Source organism: Dromiciops gliroides, chromosome 4 (genome assembly GCF_019393635.1).
Source record: "Dromiciops gliroides isolate mDroGli1 chromosome 4, mDroGli1.pri, whole genome shotgun sequence".
Classification (NCBI taxonomy): Eukaryota; Metazoa; Chordata; class Mammalia; order Microbiotheria; family Microbiotheriidae; genus Dromiciops; species Dromiciops gliroides.
Window position 1 is genome coordinate 65,630,339 of NC_057864.1, and position 15,108 is coordinate 65,645,446.

Below are 15,108 nucleotides of genomic sequence, written 5' to 3' on the forward strand. Positions count from 1 at the left end.
TAGGGGAGCGGGGAGGGAGAGGAGGGAGGGAGAAAAATTTGAAATTGGAAATCCTATCTAAACAAAGGTTGAAAACTTAAATGAATGAATGAATGAATAAATAAATAGAAAGAATACTGTGTTCCTAGCTTTCACATGTAGATTGTAACCCTTAAGTAATTGGCCAGGGATGAACAAGAGGAGGGTCCATTTTGATTTAGGGACTAGGGATTCAAATGAGGCCTTCGAGCCCTCACTCTCTGTACCTGAACCTGCTTGCTGAACACTGATCTCGGTGCCCATTCTTTTGAGAATGAAAATAAATGAGCTTTTGACACATCAAAAAAAAATACTATTTCCCATTTAATATACTCTCACATCCTCTTCTCACTAATTTCTATTTTCTTTCATTTGAAGAGTTAATAAGAGAATCCCTTTCACTAAAGGCACTTCGCCTCTAGCTAATAATACCTCGATTAATAATACTTATTTCAGATATTTGTATGGCACTTTAAATTTCATCTCATCTGAGCCTCACAACAACCTTATAAAGTGTAGATACCAAAGGTGTCAGTAACTGCATTTTTTTTTTTTAATTTTTGCAGGGCAATGGGGGTTAAGTGACTTGCCCAGGGTCACACAGCTAGTAAGTGTCTGAGGCCTTATTTGAACTCAGGTACTCCTGAATCCAGGGCCGGTGCTTTATCCACTGCGCCACCTAGCTTCCCCCAGTAACTGCATTTTACAAATTAGGAAATGGACTTTGAGAAGTTAAGTGATCCCCAGGATCACACAGCTGGTGTCAGAAACAGGATTTGAATAAGATGAGCACTTCACAAATGCCAATCACACTACCTTGTAGAACTGCTGTTGTTCTTAGTCCCAAATCTCATGGTGTGTTTTTTTTAGGCAGGGCTCAGGTTATTACAATACAAACAGCAAATGACCTTTGATTATGAAATTAACAAACAGTTCCCTATAAGAACAAAAAAAAGAGGACTGCAAATGAAACTGAGCTTCTGTTGAAGTAAATATAAAATTGCACATGAAAGTAACAAAACTCCCCTTCTTGCCAGTGTCTCCTTCTGAACTTCCTTTTGCCCTCTTTTATGTATCTTTTCAATATCTCTTTGGTCCTCTTGCTTTGGTATCACTATCACAACTCCTCCCCCAAATAAAAGCTCTCCCTTCACCAATACAGGTATAAAAGCCAAACAGTCCACAGTCTTTAAAGGTATGCTTCTTTCTGCACTTTGAGCCATCTTCTCTCTGGTATATGGAGTGTTCAGGGAGGACTAGTGAGGGCTTCCTTTTTGGGGCTGCTCATCTACCTTTGGTGTCCATTTTCACCCAATTCTCACCTTTGGCTTCAAGAAGCTGTAACATGCACAGCAGCCATACCCCAGGAAAACAATCTCAGCAGATGAGCTAAACCAGGTTGAGAGGAACCAGGAGACCTTAAACCTGTTGGTGAGTTGGGGGAATGTCTACTCCAACCTTGTGAAGACTTTCTCAGATGGAATGGCTGGATAAGAACAACTTGTTCCAACAGCTATGAAGGCGGCTGAAGCAGACGTTATGGAGTGCTTAGAACTTGGTCAGACATCAAGGATGCCAACGTCATCCGCCGCATCTCAGGCCATTGTAAGTAGTCTTAACTTTTGTCTTGCCACTGGAGTTCAGTGACTGGAGGAGAGTAAAGCCGATGACTGTGCAACTCTGCCTCCCTTAAATATGATTCACAAGTAAGTCAAGATACCACCTGTGATGTCATTGTACCTATTTAAAATAAAAGTACAAACAACAATAACCATCACCTCTCTACTAGGAGCTGAGAAAGCATGGTACATAATCAGTCTTCTCAAACCACAGTTAGCCACTACATTGGTGAGAGTTCTGAAGTTGTTTTCATTTTTTTAATTCTCATATAAATTATTTTCTTGTTTTTGCCCACTTCACTCTAAATATGTCATTTGTCATTTCTTATGGTGAATAATGTTCCATTGCTGTTTCAGCCCTAAATCCTCTGATTGCCACAGTTGGTTCAGCCATTTTCCAGTTGATTAATACCAACTTAGTTTCCAATTCCTTGCTACAACAACAACAAAAATGCTACTATGCTTTCTACATATAGGTCCTAGGATTTCCCTCTTTCCTCTTCTAGCAGCTGTTGTCCATGACTGCTGCCCCTACCCACCCCAAACCCCAGCCAGACCCTGCTCACCCCACCACATGGTAATAACCAACTAATGAAAGAAAGGGCAGGAAGAACCCCAGATTCTGCCGACAACCCTCCCCAGAGGTTACTGTTGGGCCATAGTCACTGGTCTTCACAGCTCCCCCACCTCTGGCCAAGAATCCAAACCAAGCCCTGTCCTCAGCTCTTTCCCTTTTACCTTCAGTGGCTTGGAGCTGGAAATACTCCTTGTTCCCACCACTCCAATTATGGGGAAGGTGAGCAGAGTATATTCTACTATGGAGCGGGGCTGGTGGGGTTGTAACTCTGGAAGACTTAGAATCAGTGTGAAGAGTTATGTAAACTGTAGTTCATACAGCTTTGTTTCTATGGAGAATGTGCCTGGCACTCCAAACACGTGGCTTAGGAATGAGCTTTTGGAGTGCACCACAATCCAGTGCTGGAGAAGCTTCCTCACATGTATGTGAGCAGTCAACATCTCATCTGTGCTTCACCAGCTTGGACTGTGCTTCACACATCTCGTCACCTCCCCCCTCAGCTCCAACACCCACAAGCTGGTAAGGTCCTTGAGGAGAAATATGTCCTTATAACCTCTCTCAGCTTCACATGCCTAGTACCTAACCCAGTGCATTATTCACAGTGTTTCATATCAATTTACTGAAATGAGGAGCCCTGGGTTCTCTAGCATGGCCAACAACCATTTGTGTGAGCTTAGCGATCTGAGCCTTACTTTTCTTATCTCTAAAATGAAAGGGTTGTACTAGACAATTAATTCAAGTGACTTGCCCAAGGTCATACAGCTATTTCAGATATGTTAACTCAAATTTGCTTAAATTAAAAGCTCAGAGGATGAAAGAACTTAGGTGAGGTCGGATTGCAAATAAGAATGAACATTTCCTTCAGCACGCATTTTTTCAGGTAGTTGGTATGTTTGCTGGAATCAGATGCACCATTATTCAGTATGAGAAAGGCATCTTTAAATAGTTACAGGCTAATAAAATGTTTTGAGTCTATGAACTGTCATTTTATTCATTTCTAAATTGTGTCCTAAAATTTTGAAGTGATGTTTGAGAAAAGCAGAAATTGTACACCATGTATGGCCCTGAATCAACTAGGTCTAAACCATGAAATTGGAATGTCTTCCTCTTAAAGCAAACCTGATGTTTTTGCTCACTTTATACTCTGCTTTATTAGTCTTGACATCCCACTAGTTTATTCCCAAAAATCAATCCAATCTTAGTAATTGGTGATTACTCTTTTATTGAGTTTAGGCAAGCTAGGATAGAGCACTGGGCTTAGAGTCAGTTAAATCTGGGTTCAAATTCAACCTCACACTAACTGCACGTCTCTGGGCCAGTTATTTAATCTCTGCCTCGATAGTGTCTTCCTCAGTTTCAGACACTACTAGCTGTGTGACCCTGGACAAGTCACTTAACCCTGAGTGCCTCAAAAAATACACCATTTAGTAAGGGTTACATAAATACTTACTCTCTTCCCCTTTTAGAATAAAGTGACTCCCATAGAGCCAGCTGAACTGAAGAATTCTTAGTCCAGATTTCTGCCTCAACTTTGTTGGGTGTTGGTTTTTTTTTCCTGGGTCAACCTAGTCTGAACCCTTCTGAATCTAGATCCTGTGAGTTCGTTGGTATGGGAGCACACCGAGAGGAAATTCTACCAGCTGTCCTGCAATTTAATATTTAACTGTGAAAAGAGGAAAAGTAGGAGTTGGTCCTTTTAAAGGCAGTATCATCCATACCCTAACAGGCAAACACTACTTGGAGGCAAACAGAAGCTGTCTTATTATGGAATAGCAGCTTTCTGAATCTGGATGCTTGAGAAGAGCAACACATCAATCCTCTCATTGTGCTCCTCTTACTGTCCATGGCAATGGGCTTTGTTTTGAGCTCCATTGATTAAACAGATGGCATACCAACCCAGAGTGGCCATATGTGAGTCTGGTGCTTAAAATGCTTTGGTTCTTCCAACAGTTTGCACCAATAGAAAAATGGAAGGAGTGTCCTAGTCTTACAACAGTGACATAAGTGTTCTCACACATACTCAAACACATACATCTGGGTATGTGTTTGCACTTTGGAAAACAGGGACCAGGGAGCTTGTGTTTTCAGATGTAAGTATTTACAATTCTCTAATTTCTTTCCAATTCTAGGAATTGGGGCAAGTATGGGAGGGGGAGGAAAAGAAAGAATGGAAGAAAAAGGCCTCATGAAGTCATGGTACAAAATGACATGTTTTTTAAAGATTTAATTCTAGAAATTGTTTGAACGCTGTTACTAAATTGTTGGTTAATGTCAAATATGATAAAACTGCCCAAATAAATTAGACTGCCGATCAGCTTCCATCTTCCCTGATGGCTGAATAGAAATAAGTAATAACATTGAAACTGTAAGAGTGAAAAGCTGATGGCCTATTCAGCTTTCTTGCTGTGTACAATATTGAGAAGCAGTGAGTGTTGATCTCTTGCTATGGGTAAAAAAATAATAGCAACGAGAACACTAATAAAACCCTGTTGGTCTAGCGTCACTGAACTTTTGTGTGAACTTGAGCAAAGTACTTCATCTCTGTAGGCTGATTCAGTCTCATTTGTAAAAAGAAATTAGGGGCAGCTAGGTGGCACAGTGGATAGAGCACCGGCCCTGGAGTCAGGAGTACCTGAGTTCAAATCCGGCCTCAGACACTCAACACTTACTAGCCGTGTGACCCTGGGCAAGCCACTTAACCCCAATTGCCTCACTAAAAAAAAAAAAAAAAGAAAAGAAAAAAAAAGAAATTAGACAAGACCCTAATGGCCCTTCTCCCATCTCTAAACCTTTGATTCTATGAACTTACCCCTCTTTTATACGCCTTCTGATTTTCATAATAGCCTTGTCTATTAGGTAAGATAGAGTACTGGAAAGAAATAGTGGTACAAATAAATCCTACTAAAACTCCTCCTACACCATCCTCTCTCAGATGTTGGTGCTCCCTCAGTCTCTTCTTTAAGTTGGCAGTCAACAAGCCAATCGGCTTCCATTGACAGGATAGTTTTTTCCTGACCCAGCTCTGCCTACCTTCAGCTTTTCAACAGTCACTTTCAGAACTCTCCAGTCTTTTGGGAGACAATTCATAAACAATCAACATTGTCTTCCAAGCAGGACTTGACTCAGTATTTCCATGTATGGTTTAGAACATAGATATATGTATGCCAGAGTAGGGAGAGAAGAGTATGGGTTATTACAAGATAGAGTTTTGGCTTGTTTGTTTTTAAATGTGACCAATGTTCCTTTCTACAACAGCTGCATCACACTGCTATCTTGTGGCCAACTAAAAATATCATCAGTATCTCTAAGGCCCCTTCTAGTTATATATCTATATGAGTCTTGAGTTAAAAAATTTTTATGGATTCCTTTCACTTTTTGCATCATTTCCATCATACACACATACACACACATTCATCTCATAATTGAATTCTCCCTTATAAACAAGAAAAAGTTTTAAAAATTTAATATATACTTTTAAAGGTTTGAGTCCCAAATTCCATCCCTCCTTCCCTTCCTCCCTCCCTGAGCGGGTAAGCAAAGAAATATACATGTGAAATTATAAACAAGAAAAAGTTGAACCAGACTACTAGGGTGGGGACCCATCTAATAGATGCTACAATTCTATCCTCCAAGTCCCTTCCCATGTCTTTTTTCAAATGAAACCTATATCAAGCTAATTTCTCCCTGTCCTGTGTTAATGGCACTCACTTAGCAAAACTCAGTGCAGTGCAGGATGACCTTTTACAGCTTGAGCCAAAAGTCTTCATGCAGTTAGAAGCTATCAGGTTCGACCCACTGTCCCAACCTATTAAAAAATCATTTTAAGTTTTGATCTCGCTCCCCAAAAATATGACCTCTTTGAGCTTTGGAGTAACTCCATTTCTCTAAATTCCTGGTACCATGGCAGCCAGGGTGGTATAACTGAAAGCACACAAGCCTTGGAATCAAGAAGACCTCAATGTGACTCTAAGTCACCTAACTTCTGCCGGTCCCATTTTCCTCACATATAAAACGGGGATAATAACACCTACCCTTCAGGGATATATGGAAAGCACTTTGCAAGTCTGTAAGTACTATAGAAATGCTAGTATAGTAGTAGTAGTAGTAGTAGTGGGTGGTGGTAGTAGTAGCAGCAGCAGCAGTAGTAGTAGTAGTAGTATATGACTAATTACTTTTCTGTGCCTGTTGCAACTGTAAAACAGGAAATAGCCTCCCCTACTCCCCTCAGTAATTTTTGTAAACCTTAAAACCTCAAGTTATATCAGTCAAGGTGTCCAAACAGAGTTCTGTGGCCCACTAACTATAGACTTCCATCCAGGGCTATTTATCATTCATTACTCTCCAGAGTCATTCAACCAGTTAATATTAATAGCATTTATTATATGCTTTAAGGTTTGCTAAGTGCTTTGTGAACATCTCATTTTATCCTCACAACCACCCCGAGAGGTAGGTGCCATTAACATCCCCATTTTACAAACAAGAAAACTGAGGCAGAGGTTAAGAGACTTGCCCAGAGCTACATAGGTCTTCACGACTCTCTAGCCCATGCTCCGTCCCAAGAGTCAAGTTATTAAGTTACTTACAAGTATTACCTTCTAAATCACATCTCATCTTGTTCGTTATCCTGAGAGATTTCCAAGTCAAGTGGTCCTTACATAGCAATGTAGCAGCTCTATTAAATGTCTACATGTTGGGGATGACTCTCCTTAGCAAACACATTCTTGGCTCCTAGCAATCACCTGTCTTTTCCATGTGTTCACAAATCCACCTTAGAATATTATGCTAAAAGTTGTCAAACTAATCAGCCAGTCTCCAGAAGCCACCTTTTCCCATGTAAAGACACTTCTTATTTCTCAGAGACTACCAAGAACAGTTGCATGACAACTATTCTTTTCAGTGCCCTGCACTGCTGCAGCTCATGTGGATCTGTCGGGAAACATTTAAAGTGGCTCTTGGGGGCAGCTAGGTAGCACAGTGGATAAAGCACTGGCCCTGGATTCGGGAGCACCTGAGTTCAAATCCGGCCTCAGACACTTGACACTTACTAGCTGTGTGACCCTGAGCAAGTCACTTAACCCCAATTGCCTCACCAAAAAACCAAAACAACAACAAAAAAATAAAGTGGCTGTTTTCTCTTGATATGCTGTCCTATACAATTTAACAATTATTAGATAGAAAACAGAAGCAGAAGAATTCGTTTCCTAGATATGACCTTTTTCTATGCCTGGTCTTTCAGCTGACTCCACTTAGGCATCCATTTCCTCTAGTGTGGACATCATGATCAGATCCCTAAAAAAGACATTGCTGTCCCAGAACCTCGAGTCACCTAAATGGAGCCCAGCAAAGGTTGAGGTAAATACTGCCAGAATTTGGAATAGAGAATTATGGTGGGTAGTGAAATGAGATTTATCATAGCGGGTTTCTGCAGAAATGGAGCCAACCGAAAAAGAATCCTGAGCTTGCAGTTTAGCACTTGGTTTGGCACCAGTTTTTTCCCCGGGTTGGAGTCTATTCAAATCAACAAGCACTGTAGTAAGTACACCAAGAGTAGGGACCCTGCTTGGCTGAAAGGGAGGGCTGAGGGATAGATGTCAAAAACGTTCAACTATTTGGCTAGACAGGTTAACTACGAACTAGGGCAGTCAAGACCAGGCCTAAGCAACCGCACCATGTTCATTCTTCACTCTTTATATCCCTTGACTATTTTGTTTTCCATCAGAGTAGAGATGTTCTAAGACTTCACCAGTATCAGTTTCTGAAATAAACTAGGGTTTACCAGCAGCATTGAGAAATAGGAGCTACCAAAAAGCTGGTTAACCTGCTCATTATAGGTCCTTGGTTTTGTTCATGGGTCTTTATAAAATCTATCAGATAAAGTATGGTTTTGACAGCTGAATTTCAGCTTTGGGAAGCTGGCATGACATGGCCACTTCCTAATGTAAATTACAAATGGTTGTCCACCAGAGCACATCCTGAAAGATGCTTGTATTCCCAGGTGCCTGGATGTGAACTCCGGCATTATGAAGCTGGTATGTGGGCCAGCACTGTGATCCAAGGTGAGAGCCAGAAAGAGGCACTTCGGCAAGGGGTCAGAAAACTCCTCCACTATATCCAGGGAGAGAATGAGACAGGTATCCAGCTGTTCAATCCCCCAAACTCTACCCAGAATGACCTTTCTTATCACTCTTGGTAGTATTCCTAAATAAAAAGCTGGTCTTCCTCCCAAACAAAACCAACTGCACACAGAACCCTTGAGGCTACTTAAATTTGTCTCCATTTGGATTACAAGACCAAATAGCAATCATTTCAGGCTCTGCAATCACTATGAGAAGGCAGGCTTTGCAGTTGAGACAATTTAAATTGGTGACTAATACCCTACAGGTAGCTCTCCAACTTTTCCTGCTTTCAGAGCTTGTTTAAAGCTGAACAACCCTACAGCATCCAGTCTAAATCTAAAGCTTGACCATGGTGGAGTAGCATTTGTTTTACCAAGTGCTAAGCTATTTTTGGTCACATTCTAGTCTACAAACCAGGCTAGCAGCTGCTTATAACTGTGTCCCAGGTAGTTGAGGTTGGTGCCTTTGCAATTTGTCATGAATTAGCTTTTTTTTGCTAACCAACTTGCTTGGGCTAATTATCCCTGAATAACAAAAGGCCTATTATAAAAGCCTATTTTCTGCATTAACATATAACCCTTACACCATACTACCATACACCATTATCTACCCAAATCCAGAATAAGTGATTCACATCTAAATGCCTTATTACTTGCTCCCTGAAGACTCCCAATGCAGGATATTGACTAATGTCCTTTTTCAGGGGCTAAAGCAGGATAACATGTAGGTCACTATTGAATTTTTTCTTACCAGAGACTGAGATTGAAAAAACAGTGCCAGTGACCTGCCTGGTGCAGCCTGGCACCACTGAATACAAGGTTTCCTTCTTTGTGCCAAAAAAGCATCAGAATTCTCCACCAGAGCCCACAGACCCAGAGGTGTTCCTTGAGCTGAGGAAAGGAGCAGCCATTTTTGTCAGGTAGCTATTTTCTTCCACTCAAGGGAGGCAGAGGCAATCAATGTTGTCATCAGCCCTTCATCTGACATTGTACTAGAATGCCAGTTTTAAGGTACTATGGTTTAAGGTAAAGAAAAAAGACCTTTTCATCTCATTACAGGTCATTTGGAGGATTTGCTTCTGTGGAAAAATTCAGCAAAGAAGCAAAAGCTCTGGCAGATACTTTGCAAAAAGAAGGTCAATCCTTTCATTCCGATTTCTACTATACGGCTGGCTATAACCACCCCTTTACACTCTTCAACAGACATAATGAAGTTTGGTATTTCAAAAAGGAAGAGATAGAAGGTTTGTGGGTAAGGGCTTAATCTTTATACTTAAATTCATATAGCCACCCTTTTAAAAACTAGACTTGTTAAGTAGCAGCTGGAGAAATCATTAATAGTTTAATCTCCTCGAGACATTCATTAAGCAATGAGAATTTCTAGGTCATCCAGTTCCATATGAATTCACTGTATCAAATTAAGGTCATATCAAATTAATGGTTATCTAGTTATGAGAAATGGGCAAGGTAAGTTAAAGGCCCAGCCAGTCATGTGGAAAATATTCGTGTTACAGATGGCAAAGAACTTTCTTGGGAAAATCGGCAAACTTCTAGTCTGATGCACATAGTGAACAACACCTGGGCATCGACCTCACTACCACCAACTTGACCGTGTGAATTTGTATGTACCTGTTCTTTCTTTTCTTGTCAAATCACATAATTATGTACAGTGTTTTTGCCAAGTGAAAGTAATCTATAAAATTCTAGATTTCTTATTGAAGGAAGTTGTATACTTACTCAAAAAAACTAAGCTCAACAAGGCTTTTGAATACTCACTGTCACTTAAAATTCTTTCCTCCCAAGTATACCTCAAGTCTAGAGTGGATGCAATAGATCATCCTTCCCTTTACTGGTGCTAAGTTTTTTATCTATGTGAAATTCATAGTTGTTTAAAGAGATCATGACAGAAATTAATGTACAATATCACTTTATTAAAATTCTGTTGTGCACTTTAATATCATATTGGTGTTTTGTTCCAGCTTCTTGGGATCCCCCAAAGGTCCTAGGGTCCTAACCTGTGATACAGGGGGGGAAAAAAAAAACCACCCTTAGTTTAAAGACCAAACAAAATAAAGCAATACTTCCCCCCCAATGTTGTCATAATCAGACCTTAGTTTCTCATCACTTTATCAGTGAGAGAGTTCAAGTAAAGGATGATGTCATCATATTGTAAAGGGTAGAGATTTATTTTGCTTTGCCTTCAACTTACTTGGAAGTTGACCCAGCAGTCTCATTTTAGATGATTCATCCATCAGAAGACTTCCTATATGAAATACAGTAAAATTAGCTAAAAGATTCTGAATGGCTGCAACAACATTTATTTTCATAATAACCTCAGAATAAAAATGGAACGGTTTATGGGTGAAATCATTGCCATTTCATTTGGCAGAATCATTAGCATCACTGGTTAGAAGTTCCCACCCCAAAGATCAGCAAGATCTGGATAAAAAGGGCTTACCTTCCAACCTTTCCACAGCCATTTGGATGATTCCCGTACTTTTGGCCAAATCTCTATCTATAAAAGGATGACAAAAACTTTAGAAGGTTGTAATTTGAACTTTTGTCCTCTCTTGCCATCTCTCCTTAGTTGTGCTGTGTGTAACTTTCCCATACCTTCAAAGTCATTTCTAGCCAAAACCTCAAGTGGCTATAATTCCTAGGAATATAGTTATCATGCCACTGCACTCATGTTTTCAAATGTAACCTCAGTGTAAAAAATGGAACGGATTAAGAGTAAAATCACATCCTGTCATTTGGCAGAATCTTTTACATCACTGGTTACAATTAAACACTCAAATATCCAATTAGATGAACTAAAATGACTTCACTTACTGGTTTCCTTCTCCTGTCCTTTGACATATGCTGAAAAAAGAAAGGTACATGGCAATCAGGGCAAGGCAAAGTTATCCAAAGAAAACAGCAAAAAGAACTTAAAACCCTCTTCTAAGAATATTTACTGCTTGGGGCAGCTAGGTGGCACAGTGGATAAAGCACTGGCCCTGGATTCAGGAGTTCAAATCTGGCCTCAAACATTTTGTTAACTGTGTGACGCTGGGCAAGTCACTTTACCCTCAGTACCCCACTCCCCAAGAGTATTTACTGCAGAAAAACCAAAGAGCACACAAAAAGCCTTGCCTCTTTAAACATTTTACAGGTATTAAAGAGTCCAGGTGTCTCCATAGCTGATACATCAGATAGGAGCGAAAGACAAAAACAGTATTCACCACCATACATCTGCTGAACTATGTTATCATCATGGTATCAGCTTTGAGACAACCTTTAGCTTATTGTAACCTGGTTGCAACTTCTCAGATTTTAATAAATTCTAATCACCTTTTCAGGAGCTTCACCTTTGGCTAAGACAGACGAGACGATTATCCACAGTAACCCAGGATCAATTAATTTTCATCTGCAAAAAATAATGGGAGTTAAATTCTTGCCAGGTTGTCGAGTCATTCAGTGTTTTCAAAAACTGTACTGTTTCAGGAAAAGAAAATCTTCATTCTCTTTCAGAGAGATTCCCATTGTATTACTATATAAATCATCACTAACAGTACATCATAAGCCTCCCATACAGCCCTGTAAATTGGCCTCACCTTAGAACCATGTGAAATTTACAGGTTGGTCTTTTTCTTTGAACATTTTACTGGCTTTTTTTTTTCAAAAATCACTGTGATTTTTACAAATGGATTGACTATAGCCCAGATTGCATACCAAGGTGAAGAGGGGTAAATCCAAACACAAGTGCTTCCTTCTCTCATGCATTAAAGTCAATATAGTATAAACTACTTTTTCCTTTAAATCAGCCAACAGAAGTGCTTGAAGACATCTGGATAATATAATCAATGACTGGATACAGTTCCCCCAAATCACTCAATTATCAGTATTTGTTCTTACCCATTTCAAGCGATAATCACATCTGGACCACGGAAACCTAAACCAAAAGTTTACATCGAATGTAACTTTGTCACAGAGATACAAAGGTCGTGCTCAATTTGTTACAGGGCACTTCAGTGCTGTTTTATCTACATGCTGATTTCAGGTCAGACATTTGAAAACATCATTATAAACCCTGTTAAATGGCTTTTGAAATTGTTTTCATTTCCAAAATTCCTTCCAAAATCCAAAATGAATATTGCTATAAATTTTAAGAACTGCTCTTTAAATCCCAAGTGATCCATACAACCTCATGGGGCTATGGTATTACACCTCCAAAGTTATTCTCATTTTATAAAATAAATCCCAGCATCATTAAGTGATTTATGAATCCTTACAGTTAAGTTGAATCCAACTCAACTGTCTATTAACTCTAAAAAAATACTTACAAAATAATCCAACCGCAGCAACTTCAAAGTTCAGGTAATTGATACCTAAAAGAGACCAATCTTAAGTTAAGTAAGTCAAATAAGAAATACTTAAAATTTAAAACAATGCCTGAATCAGTTAGAGCTAATTAGACCTCCATGATGTAGTCAGTCTATTGGCTTATCATCATACAGGCTTTGAGACTGGACAAGGGCATTTTTACTTCCTACTTAATAGGAAATTAAATTAAATGCCAATTGCATTTTTTAAATTTACTGTAATTACAGAAACACCAGCAAACCTGCTCCCTGGACTGTTTAACTATCCTAAAACACAATGCAAATTTCCTAACAACCAACCACCTGTTTTTCCAAACCAACCACACAAAACCTCACAGCAGTACAACCAATTTATCACATTAACATCCTTAAACACCTCTAAGGAACAAGCTGCAAAGCAAATTTTTAACCATAAGAATAAGATTAATTTCTTTATTTCAAAGTAAAATAATAAGATGTTTAATCTGATACTTCTAAGTTTTGATTATAAGCCTCAAATAGCTTTTACCCTTTTTCAAGGCCCTTGAGCCCAGTTTCCCCATGTTCCACTACTTGTAATGGCTTTAGGCCTTACCATTTCTATTTCCAGTTGTTAAGTCCCTAGAGGTAAGGGAGGAAAAAAGAAAACTAAGGTTATTATACTTTGATCGTGAAAATTAAACAAACTGTTTACTTATATGCCAGACACATCAGACAATATGGTAAGTATTCTTCACTATTCTGTCTGCTGAACTATGCAACCATCATAGTATCTGTTTTACTGTTATCACCATTTAAGGATCAATAATTTTCACTATACAGTGAATACTGAAAGAAAATTATTTAGTGATTACCTGTTTCTGTTCGACTGTGACTGTAATACATCAGAGCCTAGGAAGAAAAATAAAAAAGCACTAAATAACTACTTCCTTGTGTACAAGTCTCCAAATAGTATAATTTGAGTGCTTCAGTGTTAAGAAAAAGGTGGTACTAGTTCTCATCATATTCATGATCAAGAGTAGCAAATAAAAACTCATCATTAAAGCACAACTGTTCATTGCTTTTGACAGCTTTAAGGTTGGGCCAACTGCAAATGCAAGGCACTTTTTATTTCCCAAAGCTGTATTTCCACTTAAATGTATTCAACACTTACATCAGCGACAGCAACTTCATCCATGATGTTTAACTGCAATGTACAGAAAAAAAGAATTCAATATTCCAGAGGGACAAATGGAATGCTAATCATTATCCCTCAATATCAAAGCCTCAGTATATCATTGTCAGAAATGATTTCTGTCCACTACTCTTAAAGCATCATAGGCTTATGGTAACAACTTCCGGAATATTGGAAGAGCTGACTACTTCTTTAAGACTATCTAGAGCTTGTGGCAATAAAAGGTTACTATACCTATATATCCCCAGCCAAGTAAAACCTGGGGATGGGGAAGGTTGAGTGGTGAAGTTCAAGAAGCCCTGACCTAGATAAATTGGCCACACAGCTCGAGTTGTTCACTATAATTTTAACAGCTAACCTGGGAGAGTTAAGTGCTGCTATAGAAATGCCATTTTTAAACCGTCACAAGAGCTAAAATCCCGCAGCGCTGATGCGCCAGGCACTGCACTAAGCACGCGCAGGATCTCAAGTTGCCCAGACTGCAGCCCCTCAGCTCCCTTAGAGCCCCGCCTTCCCAACATACCTTACCTTCAAGGTCGGCAAGAGGCGCCCTCCTTCGGCTCTTCTAAGCTCCATGCCTAAAAAACCAAAAACAAGGTTTCGTGGATACCAATCCATGCCCACTCTGGCTTGCGTTTTAAACCTCTTGTTGCAATGTGTTGAAAATTCACTGGCAAGTAGCCGAGATTAATAGTGAAAAAGCCATGGGTCCTGTTTCGTTTACAGACTATGCATTCAGCCTTATCCCCTCGCTCACAGCCTCCAACCCAAATCTCACTCAGTGAAGGGGGCCGGCAGGGCCAGCCCGGGCCCTGTACCTTTAGGGGGGAAAGCTGAACGCCAGACGGAAACGGCCATCCCGCTCCCCGCCCCCGGGGTTCCGGCGGCCGGGCCATCTCGCCCAGGCACACGGGCGGGCGAGCACGTGGTCTCCCCGTTTCGGCCCCGGCGGCACTCGTTCATTCGGCGCCGTTTCTTAAGGCACAGGAGCAAGGCCTAGTCAAAGGCCGTCCTTCCGGGCCCCTCCCGCTGCCCCTGCATTGGCTCGGCCCAGGCCCCGCATCAGAGACGTTGGCATTCATCAGCGGTCTCAGATGTCCCTACCAACGTTGCTTTCATCACAGCGAGCTAGGCCAGAGAGCCAGAAGCCCGCCCCCAATGGAGGCCTCAGGGCCCCGGCCTAAGCCGGGCAAGGCCTTTCGAGCTTGGAGGCCTCGCACCCCAAGGCGGCCCCGCACACAGTTTGCTGCCATCAGACGTCT

General features: G+C 40.4%; 1 protein-coding gene and 10 non-coding genes across 14 annotated transcripts; 1 reads left to right on the top strand and 10 right to left on the bottom strand.

The window, feature by feature from the left end:
* Nucleotides 1–4,220: 4,220 nt before the first annotated feature.
* Nucleotides 4,221–10,304, top strand: LOC122726254 (heme-binding protein 2-like). Of its 4 annotated transcripts, none has more exons than XM_043963870.1 (6): nucleotides 4,221–4,304; nucleotides 7,451–7,566; nucleotides 8,210–8,270; nucleotides 9,084–9,249; nucleotides 9,389–9,573; nucleotides 9,844–10,304. In XM_043963870.1, exons 2-6 carry the CDS (start codon nucleotides 7,492–7,494, stop codon nucleotides 9,936–9,938), a joined length of 582 nt encoding a protein of 193 aa, XP_043819805.1. In that variant the 5' UTR covers nucleotides 4,221–4,304; nucleotides 7,451–7,491; the 3' UTR covers nucleotides 9,939–10,304. The 4 variants fall into 4 exon arrangements, with proteins under 4 accessions (XP_043819805.1, XP_043819802.1, XP_043819804.1 ...); XM_043963867.1 differs by having other exon boundaries at nucleotides 8,210–8,345; nucleotides 9,844–10,301; XM_043963869.1 differs by having other exon boundaries at nucleotides 8,210–8,345; nucleotides 9,389–9,581; nucleotides 9,844–10,298.
* Nucleotides 10,305–10,425: 121 nt separating this feature from the next.
* LOC122727072 lies at nucleotides 10,426–10,503 on the bottom strand. Its single transcript, XR_006353031.1, has one exon. It is a non-coding gene; the product is annotated as a small nucleolar RNA SNORD81 (small nucleolar RNA).
* A 156-nt stretch (nucleotides 10,504–10,659) lies between these two features.
* LOC122727102 lies at nucleotides 10,660–10,738 on the bottom strand. Its single transcript, XR_006353057.1, has one exon. It is a non-coding gene; the product is annotated as a small nucleolar RNA SNORD47 (small nucleolar RNA).
* Nucleotides 10,739–11,030: 292 nt separating this feature from the next.
* LOC122727103 lies at nucleotides 11,031–11,109 on the bottom strand. The gene has a single exon (XR_006353058.1). It is a non-coding gene; the product is annotated as a small nucleolar RNA SNORD47 (small nucleolar RNA).
* Nucleotides 11,110–11,511: 402 nt separating this feature from the next.
* Nucleotides 11,512–11,594, bottom strand: LOC122727110. The gene has a single exon (XR_006353064.1). It is a non-coding gene; the product is annotated as a small nucleolar RNA snR60/Z15/Z230/Z193/J17 (small nucleolar RNA).
* Nucleotides 11,595–11,804: 210 nt separating this feature from the next.
* On the bottom strand, nucleotides 11,805–11,885 carry LOC122727078. Its single transcript, XR_006353036.1, has one exon. It is a non-coding gene; the product is annotated as a small nucleolar RNA SNORD79 (small nucleolar RNA).
* A 450-nt stretch (nucleotides 11,886–12,335) lies between these two features.
* LOC122727146 lies at nucleotides 12,336–12,398 on the bottom strand. The gene has a single exon (XR_006353096.1). It is a non-coding gene; the product is annotated as a small nucleolar RNA SNORD78 (small nucleolar RNA).
* Nucleotides 12,399–12,766: 368 nt separating this feature from the next.
* LOC122727106 lies at nucleotides 12,767–12,829 on the bottom strand. The gene has a single exon (XR_006353061.1). It is a non-coding gene; the product is annotated as a small nucleolar RNA SNORD44 (small nucleolar RNA).
* Nucleotides 12,830–13,375: 546 nt separating this feature from the next.
* Nucleotides 13,376–13,445, bottom strand: LOC122727145. Its single transcript, XR_006353095.1, has one exon. It is a non-coding gene; the product is annotated as a small nucleolar RNA SNORD77 (small nucleolar RNA).
* A 489-nt stretch (nucleotides 13,446–13,934) lies between these two features.
* LOC122727152 lies at nucleotides 13,935–13,995 on the bottom strand. The gene has a single exon (XR_006353101.1). It is a non-coding gene; the product is annotated as a small nucleolar RNA SNORD75 (small nucleolar RNA).
* A 906-nt stretch (nucleotides 13,996–14,901) lies between these two features.
* LOC122727105 lies at nucleotides 14,902–14,979 on the bottom strand. The gene has a single exon (XR_006353060.1). It is a non-coding gene; the product is annotated as a small nucleolar RNA SNORD74 (small nucleolar RNA).
* Nucleotides 14,980–15,108: the final 129 nt, after the last annotated feature.

What these genes read in the sequence shown, in the direction of transcription:
- LOC122726254 (XM_043963867.1), top strand. Translation starts at nt 7,492, where the DNA reads ATGATCAGATCCCTAAAAAAGACATTGCTGTCCCAGAACCTCGAGTCA. An exon ending in CCAGGGAGAGAATGAGACAG is followed by an intron (nt 8,346 to 9,083) that starts GTATCCAGCTGT and finishes TTTTCTTACCAG; the next exon opens with AGACTGAGATTGAAAAAACA. An exon ending in CAAAAAGGAAGAGATAGAAG is followed by an intron (nt 9,574 to 9,843) that starts GTTTGTGGGTAA and finishes TTCGTGTTACAG; the next exon opens with ATGGCAAAGAACTTTCTTGG.